General features: G+C 40.2%; 1 protein-coding gene across 5 annotated transcripts in view; it reads right to left on the bottom strand.

The window, feature by feature from the left end:
* Window positions 1-1,903: 1,903 nt before the first annotated feature.
* The window catches only part of fam168a (family with sequence similarity 168 member A), a 29,481-nt gene continuing 11,032 nt past the window's right edge, over window positions 1,904-20,352 (bottom strand). Inside the window, exons 2-10 of one of the 5 annotated variants that reach the window (XM_079466194.1) lie at window positions 16,703-16,846; window positions 14,795-14,916; window positions 12,475-12,566; window positions 10,475-10,555; window positions 7,834-7,959; window positions 6,298-6,440; window positions 6,018-6,192; window positions 5,799-5,929; window positions 1,904-5,696 (exon numbers count right to left, since the gene is read on the bottom strand). In XM_079466194.1, coding sequence (XP_079322320.1) covers window positions 5,817-5,929; window positions 6,018-6,192; window positions 6,298-6,440; window positions 7,834-7,959; window positions 10,475-10,555; window positions 12,475-12,566; window positions 14,795-14,865 — 801 coding nt within the window. In that variant the 5' untranslated portion in view covers window positions 14,866-14,916; window positions 16,703-16,846 and the 3' untranslated portion in view covers window positions 1,904-5,696; window positions 5,799-5,816. The remainder of the gene's footprint in view (window positions 5,697-5,798; window positions 5,930-6,017; window positions 6,193-6,297; window positions 6,441-7,833; window positions 7,960-10,474; window positions 10,556-12,474; window positions 12,567-14,794; window positions 14,917-16,702; window positions 16,847-20,352) is intronic. The other 4 variants (XM_079466192.1, XM_079466196.1, XM_079466195.1 and 1 more) reach the window with 4 other exon arrangements.

Below are 20,352 nucleotides of genomic sequence, written 5' to 3'. Positions count from 1 at the left end.
AGATAGGACACAAAAAAGTTTTTGTTAAATAGCTTAACAATTTGACTTCATTTAACATGCCTTCACCCAAATAACTAAACATTTTTTGAAACGTTTGATTGTTTTCTTCAGGCAGTCATCTTTATATGTGTTAAGCAGAGCTTGACTAGATACCGGCTAAAGAGAGACAGAACAAACATGCTTATATCACTTTCATCCAATCATCCACAATCCACGATTGCTTCTCCTCAGCCCGCTGTAACCTTGCTTTCTTCTGTTTTGGTGTTAGTGCTGGTTTTTGTTTGGCTTTGTATTATTTAAATCCCATTTCATTCAGCCGGTTTCTTTCAGTTCTGTCACAAACATTGACTCCTGTTTCCACCCACTTTTCATTTTTGTTTTTCAAGGCTTATTGCTTTGAGTTTTCTATCCTGGCGCTTTGACGTCTTCCTGTATGTTTTCCTTTTATAACCTTCCCATTCTGTTGCACCAAATTTGAGACACAGGTGATTGAGAGCAACCAACTTCTTTGGCCGCACTCCATGTTGAAATTCCTTGTTGAATGAGTTTTACAATCCTTTCCACTGTTTACTCTGCGAACTCTTTCGTCGGAACCATGTTTCCTATCAATTAGCCACGTCCATCAGCTCATGAAGGTGTGTAAGCACTCCCTTTTAACCGATGACTAATTCGCATTTTTAAACTTGTCCTAGTATCTGTTTTTGAAATGAAAAGTAAAGATGATTCCATAATCTTTTACTCGACACGATCTGTTAAAACTTGACATATTTGTTCTTCATGTAATTCTGCCCAAACATACTAAAATAAGTATAAACTAAATCAATGTGCAGGCTGATGGTGTTTTTGTCATTGTGCCTGTTGTTTTCCAATCCGAATCAGATTGACAAGATTCTGCATATGAACTAAAGCTAATGAATGGAGTAAATTGAATTGTGGGACGTGCAGCTGGTAGCTCTGGTTTATTATAGCAGGAAACGGACACAGGACTGATTCGCCATTACCGCCCAAACACTCAGAAACGAGCACAAATGTCATTTTTGGGGATTTCATTAGTGAAGATTAAATAGTGAAAATATATTGCACAGTGAACACACTAAAGTATCACAAATGAAAGTTGCATTTTTATTAAGAAGTTCCTCTTATTTTTTAAATCTTCTGTGAAACTTATTTTTCTCTTTTGGGGGAAGTAAGAAACGGTATAAGTCACATGTTGATGGGCCTCAGAATGACAATCATTTCACAACTCGGGCAAGACAAACCGTCTGACACCTGTCGGTGTGAACATCCACACTTCTCAAATATATGATGCTATTCTGTCAAGCGTGAACATTTCATTTGAGTCTGTGTCACACACTTCTCTGCAATACTAAATCGTTTTTGAAGGACAGCTATGAATAGAGTTTTGCGATAGCATTTCTTTGTTTAATGCCACTTGTTTTACCCATCATGCATTGCAGCATGCATACGTGTTCACATCATGATTTGTTACGGTGACTGTTATTGGGGTTTGTGCATTAAGGGCATAGTTCACCCAAAATATATGATTTATTCCCCTTAATGTCATTCTAAACCTGTATGATTTCCTTTCTTCTGCAGAATACAAAAGATATTTTGAAGAACGTTGGTAAGCAAACAACATCGGACCCATTGACTTCCTTTACATTTCTCATAATATCTTCTTTTGTGTTCCACTACAGTAAAAGGAAAACTCCTTTTTTAACAACATGACAGTGAACAAGTGACGTCATCATTTGTATTACCTATCCCTTAAAGCCACATTACCTTGTATGAGTTGAAAGTGTAATGTAATGAAATGAAACATTCATGTCTGAGCAGTTACCAATTTAACTGACCTGAAAGAAATGTTCATCACTGTACGTAACATGACGTGTCAAAGACAAACAACATTTTTGGAAAGATTTTAATAGTTATTGAATGTTCTACATCTTACAGTAAATATTATACAATTACAAACTTGGCTTAATTATGTCACAGAGATCACTAACTGATCTTCCAAAACAAAAACAAAACAATAAAAACCCAATATAATAAAAACAGAATTACACTTCATTTCACAAGTCTAATGTGGGTCTCCTTGCTCAAATGATTGAAAGACACGGCCTGGACCGCGCTGGCGCTCTGACCCGCATGAGATCTCACCGGAACCAGAACCGTGATGTAGTGCCTAACACGTCGTGTGGGCCGAGAGGTCTTTCACTCTCACTGAAGGGAGATCGATTCTGGAAGACTTTCCCCTTTACATTTAGAATGCAAACAACAACAAGTCTTGTACGGGTAAAACAAAGTCACCCTAAACAACAGTGTTCTCGTATAATTGACAATGATGAGGGGGTTTTAGCAAGAGAAGCCAGTGCTTGAATGACTGTGGAATTATCTTGACATGCTGGTGACGTGACTGAGATCACCCGAGCTAATATTCTAATTAATGCATCATCTCGTTTTCAAGGGGGTCCTGGTACATAGGTGTGTGGTAGAATAACCCGCTGCATGCGTGACGGGCGCTTGTTAACAATCTTTTGATCGATGCTCGGAAATGAAACAACAGAACAGTGCATGGGTTCACAAAAACCAACGAGATCTAAAACAATCAGAGGACGAGAAACCGAATGCTCACACCGACGACAGTGCGAATCTGAGCCAACGCTCGGGTTCACACTAGACAGATCAACCCATTTTAGCAAGGACAAACATCTAACCCCCCCCCCCCAAAAATAATGACTGATAAGCACGATGTTTCAAAACAAAAATGAAATTTTGTCATCATTTACTTGACCTCGCAACACCACAAATCTGACGTTTAAACTTTCAATGCCAAGTTATTGTGTGGCTACAGAGGACCGGCGTCGATATGAGGGCGAGCGCACGATGTTCGACTGACGTATGCGATGATGATCCTGCGTTGTACATTCCAGCAGCTGCAACAAAACTCACTTTCAGAAAAAGCTGAAAGAAAATCTTAAATCTCAGACTGCTGACCTCCGTTGATCCAATTTCAACAGAATGAGGAAGAGAAAGACAGAATGTGGAAATGAATGAAGAGGAAACCCTTTGAAGACTTGTGCTCTGAAATGCCTCTCGACCACATGAACTGTATTTCACTCCACTCCAGATCAACTATAAAGATCTCCTATTTTAAGAAAAATGAACATCAATCATTAATTCAAACTTTAAATAACACTTACATAAAAAGCGCCTAAATTACAGAGTGGATGGTGAATTCCTTTCGTCCTGAACGAATCATCCGTGATGTCTCTAAGCTTTGAGTTTAGAGGTCTCGGTTTGCGGTTGGGACCGTTGAATGTCGGCTATAGTGAACCGGTTGCATTCATCGATCACGATGTTGCAAAATAAAAAAACCTAGGAAATACATTTGACTGCTTGCTGTAATACTGTTTAAAGACTAAAGGGAAAGAGTCTGGTCAAATCATTTTATCAACCAATCGATTTATTTTTATATTTGGAAAAAACTGGTGTTTAATCCTACTAGCATTTTTCAAGGCCAAAAAATGATTAAAAGTTCTTAATGCGGCAAAGTTACAGCAATATTCTGCTATGAATCTCACAAAACATTTCAAGAACACACCAAGGTCCAATTCTATCCCAAAATCAAGATTCGCTTAAAAAAGACGACGTTTTGTTTTGAAAGCAGTACTGTGAATTTTCCCCCAAATCTCATAACTGTAACGCAAGAATGATTAAAATATTATAAAAAGTAGTTATACTTCATTGTACTATTTATCGACTTACAAAAGCATTGCAATACAGTATATTTTACTGTAATGAAGTAAAGAATGACGTTTATAAAGTAAAACATCGAGCTGCATCAATGTAACAAGAATTTAAAGTTGGAAATGAGCTCTTTTGAGTTTGAGCTAAAACGTGACCTTGACATATTCGGGTGAGATTCACGATTCTTTTACCTACAACGAAACATGAAAGGAATGTGATTTTCACGTATTATTGGAAGCAATCCGTAAGCTGCGATTGGACATGATGCAACCATGCTTAGCGAGGGCACAGTTTCCATCCCATGACACGATACTGCATTCAAACGCATGACACATGCATTACTAGACTTCATTACTTTCACATAAGACCAGAGGATCGCTTCTCCCCACCTTGCGCTTTACTATATCGAAATAGTGGTTCATTAGCCAACGAAAACAACAACAAAAGAGTGATACTGTTTTTTCTTTGTACTGACAATAAGATTACTTCCAGAGACATACCAAGACTAATGGTTTCTAGAGTAAATGCTTGTTTTTCTTAATTACATCATTAAATATGAGAGTGTACCGTATAATTGGTTATTAAGTTACGTCTATTTGTCAATGTGCAATGCATCAGTATAACATCTCGTAGAATACTTGATATGTCACTTCTGAATACACTATTCATGGATACAGGCGAGGCCTCGGATAGGAACTCAAAATTCTCTCTGTTCTCGCTCTAAAATGCTGTAAATTACAATTTAAAAAGCCGCTCGAGCAGGCCGTTCTCATTATTGCATTGATCAACTCCGCTTCTACGCTTAAAATCTGTGCAACTAAAGGCTTACAGACCCAAGAATTCACAGAGGGGTTCGATTCCACCCACCCTCCACCCACCCGGAGCAGACCGTAAGTTCGTGTTTTTTCTTTTAACCGCTCCTCTTATTTTTTTTGTTTGTTATTAGTGCTATCTACGTCGCGTTAAAATCCCTTTGAATCCTGGATGCAATCCTTGCGGTCAAGTCAAGGGTAGTGTCTATCCTTTCCGGCCTCAAAGTTGGCACACGTCGATCGGTTTGGACGCCACCGTGATGGCATCGCACCCGGAGGCTCCAGCTAAGTGCCACCGATTCTTTTCCCCCTCGATATTCCACCGTGACGCCGCTTTCCCTGCGAGAGCACCCGTGCGCACATTTATATAGATCGAATATACATGTTATAGTTCAGAAGCTTACGCTATCCTGACACATAAGCTAATAAAGTAACCGGCTCAATCAAACGTTCTCTATTTAGTGAATAACTAAGATTACTGTATGCACTCGAAATCCTAATGAAGGTTAAACCACGTTTGCACAGGCCTACGAATGATATAATTCCTTACACATCTACAGGAACAGCTACAAGCTGGAAGACACCCTTGTTTTCAATGACAAAATCAGGGAAATCTGACCAAATTAAATTTCCTTACAAAATAAAAATAAACGTTCCGCTAGGGAACGGGCAAGGCCGAAATCAAAGGTCGCTGTAAATAAACAAATCAAAACAACAACCCTGTGCTAATATCTAAAGGTTATAAAATTTGGCAGCATAATCGAGTGAATGATCCGAGTGGTGCTGATATTGCGTCGGTACATTCCTACACACCGGCGGTTACACGGAACACAAAAAAGAGGAAACGCTCGAAGAGGCGTGATTGGTCGAAATCATTCTGGAGCTCTTACAGAAGTGACTGTGGAACACTGAAAACGAAGAGAAAGAAAAACCTAATGCAAGAACGTCATCCCAAGAAAATTAGAACTTAAATAAAAGATAAAAAAGCAGCTTTTACAAAAACACATAAGAATGCATAAAGTGACCCTTGCACTTTTTCTCTTTTGTTCTTGCAAACAGACGTGGCGCCTCACTGTTGAGCACAGAGCGCCGATGTAAGACTTTAGTAGTTGCATACAATGTTTGACTCCAGATCTGCCATGAGAGAGAGAGAGAGAGAGAGAGAGAGAGAGATGAGAATTCAGTGACTTAAAACTGGGTGGGTGAAGCAGAAGTGTCACGTGGGAGGGGACTCACATGATTGGCAGGTGGGCTCTACCAGTGAGGTGGCACATAGCTGTACCCGGGTGTCCCTTGGGGTCGGTACGTTGGCACGGTGACGGGGTGTGCTCCCATTTGAGTGTGCTGAGGGGTGGTCAGCAAGGTCCCTGAATCGAGATCAATTGGGTTTAAAACATGAATACGCCGTCATTCATTTGGAAATTAATCGAAGACACTAACAGTTCCTGCACGTACCGGCGGACATGGCCATCGTCGTGCCAGCAACCATGCCCATGGCCATCCCGTTTGAACGCTGAGTGGGTACGGGAGCCTGGTAGATGGCGGAGGGGATGCTGTTGGGCTGAACCACGGTGGTGTGGTGGATGACATGAGGCTGAGCCGCATACACCGGCTGTGTGTAGTAAGCACCCTAAAGAGAAGACACGACTTGAATTGCGCGCATAAAGGCCAGAAGTGTGTATGAGGAAAGTCACCAGTGTTGATTTTGATTGTTGGAGTTAGTACGGAGTCTTACCTGAGCATAGAGGTTCTGCTGGGGGTAGGCACTTCTAATGGGGTACATGGCCGTTTGGTAAGGGTTAGGGGACGGGGAGTAGGGAGGGGGGGCTCCGTTGGTCTGAGTAGGGGGCACTTTATAAGGCGTTCCTGCAGTATATCCTGAGAGAAACAGAAAGAGAGAGAGAAGGCATTAGGTACAAGAAGTTCTCTAAACTTATTAATCTACATTTTTCTGTTACTTGTGTATTTATGCATGTACTGTACTGTGCAGTGTGGTGGCCACTAGGAAGAAAACATGTGCAAATAGAAAAAATACCAGTAAATTCAGAGATCATCTTCATTAGTTTGGCAACAAATGCCCTGCAATACTCGCAACACAAGCAAATATAGAAAAGCGCTGCAAGTGGCACAAACGGCAACGTGTTTCCGGGGGACTAAAAAACTGATGCACCATGGCTGGGACGCACGTTTCTGTGTTTGTTTGTGTTGCGAGTATTGGAGGGCATGTAACGCTATACTAATGACGATGCTTTCTGAATTTGTTGGTTTTTTTTCTATTTGCATGTGTTTTTTTTCCATTTTCCATTTTTCCACAACAAATTAATTTCTGATTCCATCATATTTAAAAACAACCATTCACACAGGTCTGCGTGCAGAGTGTCGCCACCTTCTGGTGAGCAACGGCAAAGCACCCACCGATTATAAGCCGTCTCTCAATTCCAATAAAAAAGAGAGAGGTTTTCCAAAATCATGATCCAAAGCGGATATGAAATGCAAACACACACCCATTCAGAATATCAGACACGAGCATGCTCTCGCTCTCCGTCTCCACCGCACACCATCTGCCAGGCCTTTTTATTGGCCGATGGTTTTATTGGAGTATTGCTCGCAACATGCAGTAAAAGATATGAGGGAGATAAGAACACACTGCATTACTTACAGTATACAATTTAAACACGCCGATAAAATTTCACTGGTAAAACTCTACACGCCCAAGATCAGCTGCGACATGCAAAACAAACCACCAAAGAAGAAAAAGCACATTCAATGGCACTTAAACTAACACCACCACGGCTCTTTTACAGTAGACTACCGCTCCACCTAAAACCTTAACCATACTTTAACTATAGTAAACAAGCGTTTAGTTTTTATTTGTAGCAAAACAACGAGTAACCATAAGTTTACTACAATTAAACATGGTAAAAACAGTTGAACCATGGTAAAAACATGCTCGCTGCACTTTTACTATATTAATACTTGCTTCCTTTTCAAGTTCAATTTCATTTTCCAGTATGCCATGTGAGAAGCGCTACGTTCCAACTCAACAACATTTTAAGGCACACTCACGACTCAAAGGGGAGTCGACGAAGAAGAAGGCAATCCCAGAATGCACTGCAACAAACCACCATGCGCAACAATGCTTTGTTTTGGAACGGAGACTTCCTTGCAGAACTGAGGAACCAAAGTGTCATTCAGTTTGTGTTGATGTGTGTTGTATAGAGCAGCAGGTGAACACACAGCAGTTACAGTAGAGTATAGTAATCATATTTACTGAATGCTGTAGATGATGCCTGGTACTGCCTGCTCTCTGAGCCAGCGTCCACAGCCAGGTCATAGGAGCTTTCTGCGTGCCCCGGGGCCGACGCCGTCTGGGGCCAGGCCTGCTTCACCAGCAGAACTGTCCCAAACAAACACAACAACACAAGAAGGGTTACACACATACTTCAGCTCTGCCTCCATACATCAATCTCCAGAACCGTCCGAGATCCCAGCGCACACGACTCACAATACCTTCCTAGTGTGCACACTAACGCATGCCCTCTGTATAGAAACTTGAAAAGAAAACGAAGAAAAAAACTCAATAGATCGGGGTGTCAAAAACGCAACCTAGGTGTTATTAAAGGAACAATTCGAAGGGTCATATAGATGATATTTATGATACGCTGGTTTAATTTAACTACGCTGTTGAATGTTAAATCTTGATGAGCAATGAAACATCGACATATCACGCTACAAAAACAACTGTCCGCTTACAGACAATTTCTTATACGGTCGTACTTATATCAATGTACAGAAATTGCAATGATGCCAAGTATTGTGTATATTTTATTATTGTATAATCCTGCTTTCTGTGCCGTTTAATCTCGTTTCTTCACAGTCTGTAGTAACATTTATTTTCTCTCAAGATGCTTTTCAAACATGCAAATTGTAAAAAGCATTACAGAAAAACAGCCGCGGGAAAGATCATTTCACAGACCGTTTTTCTGATTTTAAATGTACTATTTATTTATAGGTATGCGTCATCATTTTTGTTTCATGTTTGAGATTCATATTTACCCCAAATTTTTGATAAGAATATAATTTACTTTTGCATTTACTTTCAGAAAATGAAAACTGGAGGAAAGGGTGAAAACAGAGTAGATGCTCGGTATTTTTCAGGCCTAAAATACTGAAAAGAAAACAAGCTCAGATTCACTTTTAAGCAACACAGCAGTCATATTTCTACACGTATTTAGGACGGCTGTAAAGTTCAATAGAATTTCTTTAGACGCGTAAACTAAACCAAATCTGATGCACCAAATAAGTATAAATTGAATACTTTGCCAAATGATGTGTGAATGTTCTCCATTCGCTCAGACCTACCAACAGTCTGTAGCTATTATTCGATTCATATACATCAAAACACATTCCAGTGAGAAGAGAAACATTACAGTATAAAAACTCTATTGTGAATGACTTCACATAAATACTTCAGCCATTTCACAAACGAACAAAGACGAAGAGCTCTGCTGACGCAATGTCACATTACAGCCAGCAGGAGGCGGATTATAGATTCCCGACACAAGAGCCCCAAACAAAGAGAACTGCTAGAATCACACCATCATGTACACAATAAAAACACAGAGTGCTGCAAAACCACATCGCACGTGACAACAGCGCAGTTTGCGTGCACACTCAACCGTGTTATATACATGTGCACATTTTCAACTACTGTGATTCTTCGGACAATTACTTACAGAAGAATTGTCTGATAGCGTTTTGAGACGCATTTATACCGTGTGGAATAAAAAGCGACACTTCTGCACTTTTAAAGGAATGTACTTAAAAAGCACGAGGTCCGTTTCAAAACAGACATCTGGCAGCCACACAAGCCAACAGAGAAATGACTACACGTGTTCCTGGCGGCCAAACAGACTGGCCAAAGTGCTGACGGATAGAGATCATGTCCAGACAAGCCATCATCCAAATCCGGCTTTAAAAATAAAGCACAGACTGAAATGAACTCAAGCTTGAAGACCTTTACAGCAAATGAATCAATTTGAAACATCACGAACAAGATGAAACCATCTGTTCAGGGCCGAAGATGACAACGCGATCCATAAAGATACAAGCGCCAACAAAACGTTCACATAAAGTTGAGTGAAATTACACCCCTTTTGACGCCGTACAAGCTGGAAACTTCAAATGACTCCAAGTGTTCCTCTCAACTCTATAATAGGAAGAAGTACACCTGAACGCAGCTTTCGGTTCACATGTCTGTCTGATCATTTCAACAAATAAATAAAAAACAATGCATTTCTCACCCAAAAATGTGTATTCTGTCTTTATTTTGCTCATCTACGAGTTGTATCGGTATACATTTCTTTACTCCGATGAACACAGAGAAAGATATTTGGAAGAATGCTTATAACCAAACAGTTGTTCTACCATAGTAGGAAAAAGGACAATTGTATGTTGTTTGCTTTCCTACATTCTTCAAAATATCTTCTTTTGCAATTCTTCCTACTGTGGTAGTCAATGATCTGTTTGGTTACAAGCATTCTTCCAAACATCTTTTTCTGTGCTCATCAGAACAAAGACATTTAGATCGGGATCAACTTGAGGGTGATTAAATGAAGACAGAACTGTTTCTTTACATTGCTAAATTGTTTAACACAGAATGTGCAGATCATATACATACACATGTATAAAGAAACTGCACCCGAATGATAAAATATGACAAGCCATCATGTTAATGATATTTGACATACAGGCATTATTTCATCGGCCAGCCATCTGCTCCCTTCCATCAGTCTTTATTAAATCCACATCGGTTGAAAAGTGTGCATGCCTGTGTTCACATTTGTGTGGACCACCAACTTACCTGCTATTAAAACAAAAGTAATATAAAACATATTAGCATGTGCACACACCTTGCGGGTATCCCGGATTGCCCGTCTGATACAGGTTGGCTGTGTAGGCTGGAGCGGTCGTCGGATAACCTCCAGGATAACCTGAACACATCAATTAAACGAGTTTAGAAACACTATATTTCGAGTATGTTTACAAAAAAGATGCTCATGTCATCGGCCGAGTCGAGCCGGTCTGGATGCGCTCCGGGGAAATCAACCTACAAACGCATATTACTCTGGGACAAGAGAAAGAAATGACATGGACGTGACTCGACGACATCAGGTGCTGTTTTGACCGTGTATCTTGTGTAACACCATTCACTCTCTGCAACCCGTGCCATACTTGAGAGAGAGAGAGAGAGAGAGAGAGAGAGAGAGAGAGAGAGAGAGCAGCATGTGCACAGATGGTCTGTCTCAATAAGACTCTGTGAGATGAGTGTGAAACCCAGCGCATCTCTCCCTTACTGAGCGGCACGAGCTGTCAGACATGCAGGGCATCATGGGAAGGGACAGATCAGAGTCCACACGGCTCAATGCATTTAAACAACACCTCGGATCACAACCGGACTTACTGACGCTTGTTCATTTTTCTGCCTGACGTTGTATTTTTAAAAGTCATTCTGTCATCTACGCGCACATTGCTTGATAAATTACCTTTGTGCGTGAACAATGAAAATCGATTATGAACATATAAAACATAACCTGACTTATATGACCACATCTTCATAAGATATCAGTTGTTGAGATAGTAAAAACAACAAGCGAACAAATGTAAAAAGTTCCACCAAACCATTTTGTCAAAAAAATGCAATAATGTAATTATAATAATCCCTCCTAAACGCCAGAACAATATTATTACTATTGTTTTTTAATACGTAGGTCAAAATAAAATAAATGTCATCATTATATCGAATCCGCTATCTTTCGAATGACTGTATATACATTTCTGGACCACCTGCAAATATATCATAAACCACTAGGGGTGTGTGAAACCTCTAAGAGAGCGGTCTCATCTTCTGTATCCCTCCTCAATCTCATCATCTCTCAGCGTAATGACCTGAAAACTCATCCATCCGTTCATCTGTCCTCACAAAGTCTTATAACACGCTCGTTCCACCCGCGTATGCGCTGACCCACAACACTTCTTCAAAAAGACGCCTATATCCATCCGTTAAACTGTTTCCTGAGTATATCTTACATGAACCATCGTCGTCTATTTCTGGATGTCTGAATGTTGTTAAGAAATGACATGCCACAAGTAAATATCAGGTCTGTGAACTTTGATGGACACGTGGTCCACGGTGATCACATAAAAGAAAAATCTCTTTATATTATTGGCGTCTTCATCAATGAGATTACATTGAAAGCAAATGGAGAGCCAGCTTTGTTTTGAAATATGCATTTGGTCTATGGTGCTTAACCACTGACATCCATCTCGCACCAACATCTTGTGAACCAGCTCATCTTCCTGTACACTTTCTATCAAGAAACATCTCGCATGTCTAGCTTTTCAGATTTGGCAAACAATCAAATCTGCTGTGTAACACTTGACATAATGTCATCCACAAAATAAACATTACCTTTTTTAATAAACGTTTTAATCAAATCAACCACGAGCGACAACATTTTCTGATCCACGAAAGGGAAGCCTCTGAGCAATAAAGTCTGGGTAATGAGATGAGAGAAACAATAATGAAAGAGACTGAAGGAGAAGGGATGCTGCTGTGTAAACACACTATATTGACAGAGAATCCCTTCAATGAGAGCACATTACATATGAGCTCACGGTTGCCATGACAGCAGACAAACACCTGCTAGGACAGACACACACAAACATGGATAACAACACACATTTACACGGACTTAAGACATCTGAAATAATGAACATTTACACACAACATGAAATAAAAGCGAAGAAGAATGTGTCAGACACTCAGTAAAAAATATTTCATGTTATTCTTCATCATTTTTACAATAACGTGCCATAATTATACCAAAGACTTCTTGAAGTAAACACATACCCGTGTATGCCATATTCTTAGGGTTTCCGTACGGGGTTCCCGGTTGCACTGGGCTGTACACCGGGTTCATGGTGGAAGACAGCCTGTTTTTACTGAGAGGGAGACAGAGAAAGAGAGAGAGACAGCAAAAGAGTTATATCACTGATGAAACTTCGATCCATAAGAAAAATAAATAATTCCTCCCGCACAACACACATACATACAATACAACACACACATTCAACATACAGTACTCACAAGGTAATACTGCTCTTATAATGAGAACATACAATTTTACTTAAGTCGTATTTTTTTATGCATAATACAATCATGAAGCATGACATCATATCCTGTTGCTTGTGTTTGTTGGGCATAAAAACACAAATGCCCTTTGAAAGTTGCCTGGCAGACATTTCACTGGCGCAAAAATGAAAACATCACGAGAGCAATGTTGCCCTTGTGAGACTGAGGTCACGTGACATGTAAGACATCATTGGCTGAAACTAGGCGAGTTTGAATAAGATGAAGGATGATTTAAAACCAGCCTGACCGTCCTAAACCCAAGTTCAATTGTTTGTTTGAAAGTGAATCTAGGCTCGACGCATTTTTAAGGGCAGTCAGAATGAAATACAAAAGAAAAATGAGAATAATGACAGGATTAGGCACCTTTGACACGCAACAGAAATGAAACGAGGTGGTGTAGTGAATATCCGTAGGTTTAAAGGGACAGTTCAACCAAAGTCATCATTTACTTATACATTTATTTGTTCTGCTAAACATAAAGGAAGATATTTGGAAGAATGTCAGTAACCAAACAGATATCATTGACTCCCGTAGTATTTATTTTCTATACTATGGCAGTAAATGGGGGATGAGATCTGTTTGGTTCAGCAAAACAAACACTTGTATAAAGGTTTGGAACAACCTGTGGTTGAGTAAATGATGGCAGAATGTTCATTTTTGGGTGAACTTTCCCTTTAAGGGAAAGATAATTAAAACATTTGACGTTTTCCAGTGGCTACAGAATGGCGCCGGCAATGCCAAGGTCATGGGTTCGATCCCCAGGGGATTGCACGTAGTCAATTGTTTAGTACAATGCAATGCAATGCAAGTCGCTTTGGATAAAAGCGTCTGCCAAATGTATTTCAAGACTAATTTAGCAACACATAATATTAAAGCAGTGAGGTTAACACCACATAGTAAACACATTCAGTTGAAATCTAAGGTACTGAATGAGAAAAAAGAACGAGGCAATTTGATATAAGCTTTTAATACTCCATTTCCATCAATGTTGAGTATAGATTCAAGACATTTGAATATTTTTGAGGCATCCGTGGACCCTGTCAGCAGGTGTGACATGCGTATATGTATGTGTGGGAGAACTGACGTGTCAGAGGGACAGATTGAGCGGATGATGTGATGATTTGTGATCACACACTCACAAACACAAGTATGCAACATCAAGGTCACGACATCCTTTTGGTGAAGATCAGAATGAGTGTGATCAAGCATGACACGATTAATGGATAAAACATACACCAACACTCACCATTTATATCTTCTACACATTTTATTAACATATAGACTATATACTATATACAGTATATACACAATACGATTTTTCGAAAATGTGTTTTAATTCAATAACACAGCACTTTTGGTTTGTGAAAAATGTAAAATTCTGACCGATTAGTTTTGTTCAAAGACATATAAAAATAGCCAATGTGCTGTGACCGCACACAAGTTATTTCTTTACTGATGTGCCAAGTTGCTTGGCAACAACCTAGAGTTGAAATGAATGAAGTATAGCGATTATTAACGAACGTATCGGTTTAAAGGGATAGTTAATTCAGTCATCATTTACTCATCCGCATGTCATTCTTCTTAACCCGTATGACTGCAGAACACAAAAGAAGATACTTTGATGAATGTTCGAAAAACACTGAACCCCACTGACTTCCATTGAAGAACACCACAGAGACATTTCTCGAAATATCTTCATTTTGTGTCCCACTGAGGAAATAGTCATAAACAGGTCTTGAATGACATCACTGAATGAAGACGGCAAATAAATGACGACGAGTGTTTTATTTTTGAGTGAACCATCATTTCAGTTGTCTTAGAAACTAAAATTTTAGTTTAGCAATTTTTGCTCTACCTTCACTAAAGGTATAAATATAGCAGTGGGCATGGAAACCTGTGTATCGCTCAGAGACAGAATAAAGTCAAGGTCACACAGATTTAGGAACACACACGAACACACACACACACACACGAACACACACGAACACACACACACACACACACACACACGGTGGAAGGTGGCGGACGCTAGACTGACCTCTTAACGTTCTGACTGCTGTCTGTTGGGTACAGAAAACTGAATTTGTCAGTGGGGTGCCCGCTTGCCATTCTCAGTGAAGGAAAGGCAAATGAAGGAGGTAGAGGAATGGATATGCAATTCTGAAAATGACAAAAGGAGAAAACAAACAAAAACGAGAGCAGGTCATGATTAAAAGGCAAACCATCAAGCACAGGCACATTAAAGCAAAGCAACACACAGCAAAGCAACACAAAGCGGGCAAAGCGAGAGACAAAGTGAAAGAGAGAGAAAGAGAGCGAGAGAAAGAAAGAGATAGAAAGAAAGAGAAAGGGGAGAGAGAGAGAGATAGAGAGATAAAGGGGGAGAGAGAGAGAGAAAGAAAGAAAGGGAGAAAGAAAGAGAGAGAGAGAGGAAGAGAGAGAGAGAGGGAGAGAGACGGACAGAGAGAGAGAGAGAGAGATGGACAGAGAGAGAGAGAGAGAGACGGACAGAGAGAGAGATGGACAGAGAGAGAGAGAAATGGACAGAGAGAGAGAGAGAGACGGACAGAGAGAGAGAGAGAGAGATGGACAGAGAGAGAGAGAGAGAGACGGACAGAGAGAGAGATGGACAGAGAGAGAGAGAAATGGACAGAGAGAGAGAGAGAGACGGACAGAGAGAGAGAGAGAGAGAGATGGACAGAGAGAGAGAGAGAGACGGACAGAGAGAGAGAGAAATGGACAGAGAGAGAGAGAAATGGACAGAGAGAGAGAGCGAGAGAGAGACGGACAGAGAGAGAGAGAGAGAGCGAGACGGACAGAAAGAGAGAGAGAGACGGACAGAAAGAGAGAGAGAGAGCGAGAGAGACGGACAGAGAGAGAGAGAGAGAGAGAGCGAGACGGACAGAAAGAGAGAGAGAGAGCGAGAGACAAACAGACAGAGAGAGAGAGAGAAGGAGAGAGAGAGGGAGAGAGCGAGAGACGGAGAGAGAGAGAGAGAGAGAGAGAGAGAGAGAGAGAGAGAGAGAGAGAGAGAGAGAGAGAGAGAGAAAGAGAGAGAGATAGAGAGAGAGAGGGAGAGATTGCAAGTGATCAACACAAAGTGACGAGCAGAACATAAAAGTCAAAGCTCACACACTGATGGACGGATCAGCATGGGACTGAATAAAAGCGCATCAGGGAAAAGCAGAGCTGGTTTTGAAGAACGCGAGTTAAACTGCACGTAAACACTGCAGTCAAATTCACTTCAAGATTTCAATGTGACACTTTTTTAATACGACTGTGTCTGAAATATGCTCCACGTGTCATGATGCATTCCCAGATGTTTCTTCCACCGGCTTCAGAATGCACCTTTTTTACAAAAATTTCACTTTTGACATATTTTAAGTAAATATTACATCAAATAAGTGCTTTCAATTTTCATTTTTAAGCCAAAACTTCTGTCATTTATTCTCCTCACGTGTTTGAAAACCTGTACACGACTCATTTTCTGCAGAACACAAAAGACGTTATTTTGAGAAATGTTAATAACAACGGCACCGGTGAAACCACTGATACGGATGTTACCAACGTTCTTCAAAATATCTTTTGTGTTCTGCAGAAGAAGGAACGTCATTTGGGTCTGACACGACAAGAAGAAGATGAGTTAATGATAAAATAATTTATTTCAGCATTAGTCATTCAGCCCTTTACATACAATGTTTATAAAACCCAAATGTTTATGTTGCGTCGACATTAATAAGCAGTCCAACAGCGCCCTCTAGTGAACTGTATAATGCACAGCTCAGCTGGTTAACATTTGAAACAGTCAACTGCATAATGTGATGTAAAGCAGATTTGACTGCATTGTGCACATATGTGCGTGTTGTTTTGTCTCTAGCATGGGCGTCTCTCACATAACTGGTGCTTTGTAGACCGTGAGTCATTAATCTGACGGTGACAGAATCACCTTGAGCTGTGGATGAAGGTGCCCTCTCACACCAGCACACACACACTCTGTCTCTGTGTAATAATGTGTTCCTCTGTAGGCCAGTGTGATGGATGGTGTAATAATGAAGGACTATCCCACTGCCATGCAGATGTAACCGGAAATCTGTAGATATAAGGATTAGAGGAGATATAACTAAGACTACCGTCTCCTGTAACTTCATTCATATGCATGAAAGGCCAAAGATATTTTCATTAATGAACTTTTAAGTTGTTTGAGATTAACAAATTTGATTATGAATACTGTTAACATTTAAAGGAAAGATTTCTAGGGAAGATTTGCACGTGGTTATTTTAATAAAATTATAATAGATGTGCATCTATGTCTATTTTCAACCCCCCCCCGAAAACCCTCAAAAAAATGTTTGCTTTGCTATTTTCTTGACTTTTCGAAGGTGTCGACAGAATAACACTCGGACAAGATGATTTTTGTCTTGTTTTCCAGTACATACGTCTAAAAGTTTTCTTGTTTTTAGACAAATAATATTAAATTTCAGTAAATTTGTGCTTAAACAAGCAAAAAAATGTGTTATACCAATGGGGTAAGAAAAAGAATCTTCAATTTAGTGACCAAGACTTAATTCAAGATTATTTCTTACCACACTGGCAGATTTCTTTGCTTGTTTTAAGCACAAATTCACTGTAATTTCATATTTTTGGTCTAAAAACAAGACATGTTATTTTGCTCATCAAGAAAATGCATCTTAACTCAAGTATTTTTAGACATTTGCACTGGAAAACAAGTGAAAAATACGAAGTAAGAAAGTCTTCTTTTGCAGTGAAGGGGCAGTTTCCGGACAGGGATTATTTTAAAGCAGGACTAGGCCCAAGTCAAATTATGACATTTAAGTAGTATTCCACAAACATGCCTTACAAAAAAAACATTATTTGTGTGCATTTTCGAGACAACACAATGGCACTAATGTATTTTAGATGTTTCAGTGAACGTTGTTTTCCGTTTAAACAGATCTAACATTTATTTTAGTCTAGGATTAGTCTTAATCCCTGTCCGGGAAACCACCACGATGTCTCCAACAGATCAAGAAAGTCCTGAGACGTTCTGACATAATGTTGACGTGTGTTTTCTCTACATAAACGGTCTTAAAAAAACAATATCTTAGGCTAGCATAAACCCGTTTGCCGGTCTAAACCGGTCTCCCCGTCTGGTCTCAAAGAGTTTTCTGGCAGACTGTGCTGGTAAAACAAGCTAAAACTAGCAAAGCACATCAGTCTGGTTCATCAGCAGGTGACCAATTAGCTTTTCTATTCGATGTGGCAAACAAAACGCCATTTTCATATATCACGCTCTAAGAGCGCAAGACCCTAGCTGACACACAGAGACATTTAAAATGATTAGCTGCGACACACACGAGAACATTTTACAGTCCAGCGGTCAGAAAGCAGCGAAAACTACCAGATAAAAGCCATTAAAGAGTAGACATTATCCTGTGCAGGTATTATTCACTGCTTCGTGGACTCTTGTAGAAGCCGGAGACGCTCATCAGAGGTGGAGAATGAGGGTTCGACTGCACACTCGGGTAACTAACCGGCATTAAACGGCACCAGACTGGCCCTCTCGCGTCCCTGCGGAGTCGTTCACGAGGGTACAGACAGACGGGAAAATGGCTGACTGCCGAAACACGGCTGCTTTAATGCATTCCGCCACTCGGAGATGGCAATAAAGCAGACAGCTTTAACTGATATTAATGTATGGACATGACAGAGAGAGAGAGAATATTACAGAGGGTAGAGCACAGGTGCTTGAGCGTCTTCACATCTGCATTACGACTGGGAGGCAGAAAACGAACAAATGTAAAAAAAAAACTGTGAACCGAATGATGGCGATGAACATTTTCTAGGGCTCTTGGTCACAGCTGCTCCCTCCACGAATCTCATTAGTCTCACCCTCATGTGATTCATATGACTCTTTCTAAAGTGGAACAGAAAAGAAGATATTTTGAGAAATGGTTTCGTGTCCGTACAATGAAAGTCAATGGGGTTCAATGTGGCCGTTTTTCAAAATGTCTTCTTCTGTGTTCTGCAGAAGAATGAAAGTCATACGGTTCAGAATGACATGAAGGTGAATCAATTCTGTCAAAGCTGAGGTGTGTTTTTTTCTGCATGTCACCAAGGACTGGTTTCAAACAGGTTGTCTAGGTTTTCCTGTAGTGGTTGGAGCGCGGCGCTAGCAATGCCAAGGTCATGGGTTTGATCCCAGGGATTGCACATGCTTAGAAACAAGTTGGCGTGTAGTGTAATGCAGTGTAAGTCGCGTCTGCCAAGTGCATGGATGTAAATCTGCATTTTAATGTGGGACAAGAAAAATGATTTCAATGCAAAAACAATCATCTTAAAATTCCTCAAGATTTACATCGCCTTCAGTCATTCTTTCTCTATTTGCACAATCGCTCCCGTCCTCCTGCTAACCAAATCAATACCTCCATCCCCCCTCTTCATTCTCTATGAATAACTCTTCCTCTCTCGCTCTCTCTCTCTTTGTATATCATGGTGAATCAAACACTGCTGCAGTGCCCTTGAGCGCTCTCTCTCTCTCTCTCTCTCTCTCGTCTCGCTCCCTCTCTCCCGGCCCGGGCAAAGCACACGGCTTGGCAGTTATGTTACAGTTATGTAAGTCGCTGGTGAAAGGTGCATTGCATATTGTTCATTATATTCCCTCCGCAGTATCAAGATACAGGAAACAATATTTAGCGAATTGCACGAGTGAACAGCGTTAGCACAGCTTGCCTTGAAAAGCTATAGAATAATATATAGTAAACTTGTCTCTGTATCTTTATTATCGCTCATGTCCAATAACTCAAACAATGTTGTCTGGTTATCAACGTTCTTTGAAATATCTTCTTTTGTGTTCTGCCGAAGAAAGTCATACAGACACTTCAATTTATGCTCAATGCAAATTTCTGTTAAGTGATTCTGTTGACGTAAGGGTCAAATATGACCCAGTCTTTAAAACATCAGTTCAGTCGAGTGGAGGATTTATTAGCTGACCGAGCAGACACATACACACAGCACATGACCTCGCTGTGACCCTGTAATGATGTCACACTGACACTGGATACACAGTAACCGGCAGTGATTGCTGGAGCTTCCTGTAAAACAGGAAGTACTTTTCCTGCAAGCCAAAGCGTCGCTACCTCATTCACATCCAATACAGACTGCATTCTTTGCTATTATAGTTTCATGCTGTGCCACAACAAAGAAGTAAAGATTGTGTCGATCAAAGCTCAGACAAAAGCAACTCAACCGTGTGTCCTCTGGCTTTATCGGGAGAGTCAGTCAAAGATCCTCTATAAACCTCCGCCGGAGCGGACTGTGGAAGATCCAAGGTCACGTTTTTTCAGGCTTTTTTATTAAAATATGCGGAAAGATGTTTCTAGTCTCCAAAGATCACATTCAAACCCTGTTGAAACCCCTCTCCAAACATGACAGAGATAACAGACATGCTTCTTATTTTAAAATAGTATTTGAGTAAAATATTAACAGTAAGCCAGCACAAAGACATATATTTTATAAGTCGCATAATAAAATATCATGCAGACAGTACAATTCATTTATCATACAGAGTTATAACAGTTAGTGACAAAAAAAAGTATT

Source organism: Barbatula barbatula (genome assembly GCF_947034865.1).
Source record: "Barbatula barbatula genome assembly, chromosome: 10".
NCBI lineage: Eukaryota > Metazoa > Chordata > Actinopteri > Cypriniformes > Nemacheilidae > Barbatula > Barbatula barbatula.
This window is presented reverse-complemented; position numbering and strand designations above follow the sequence as displayed.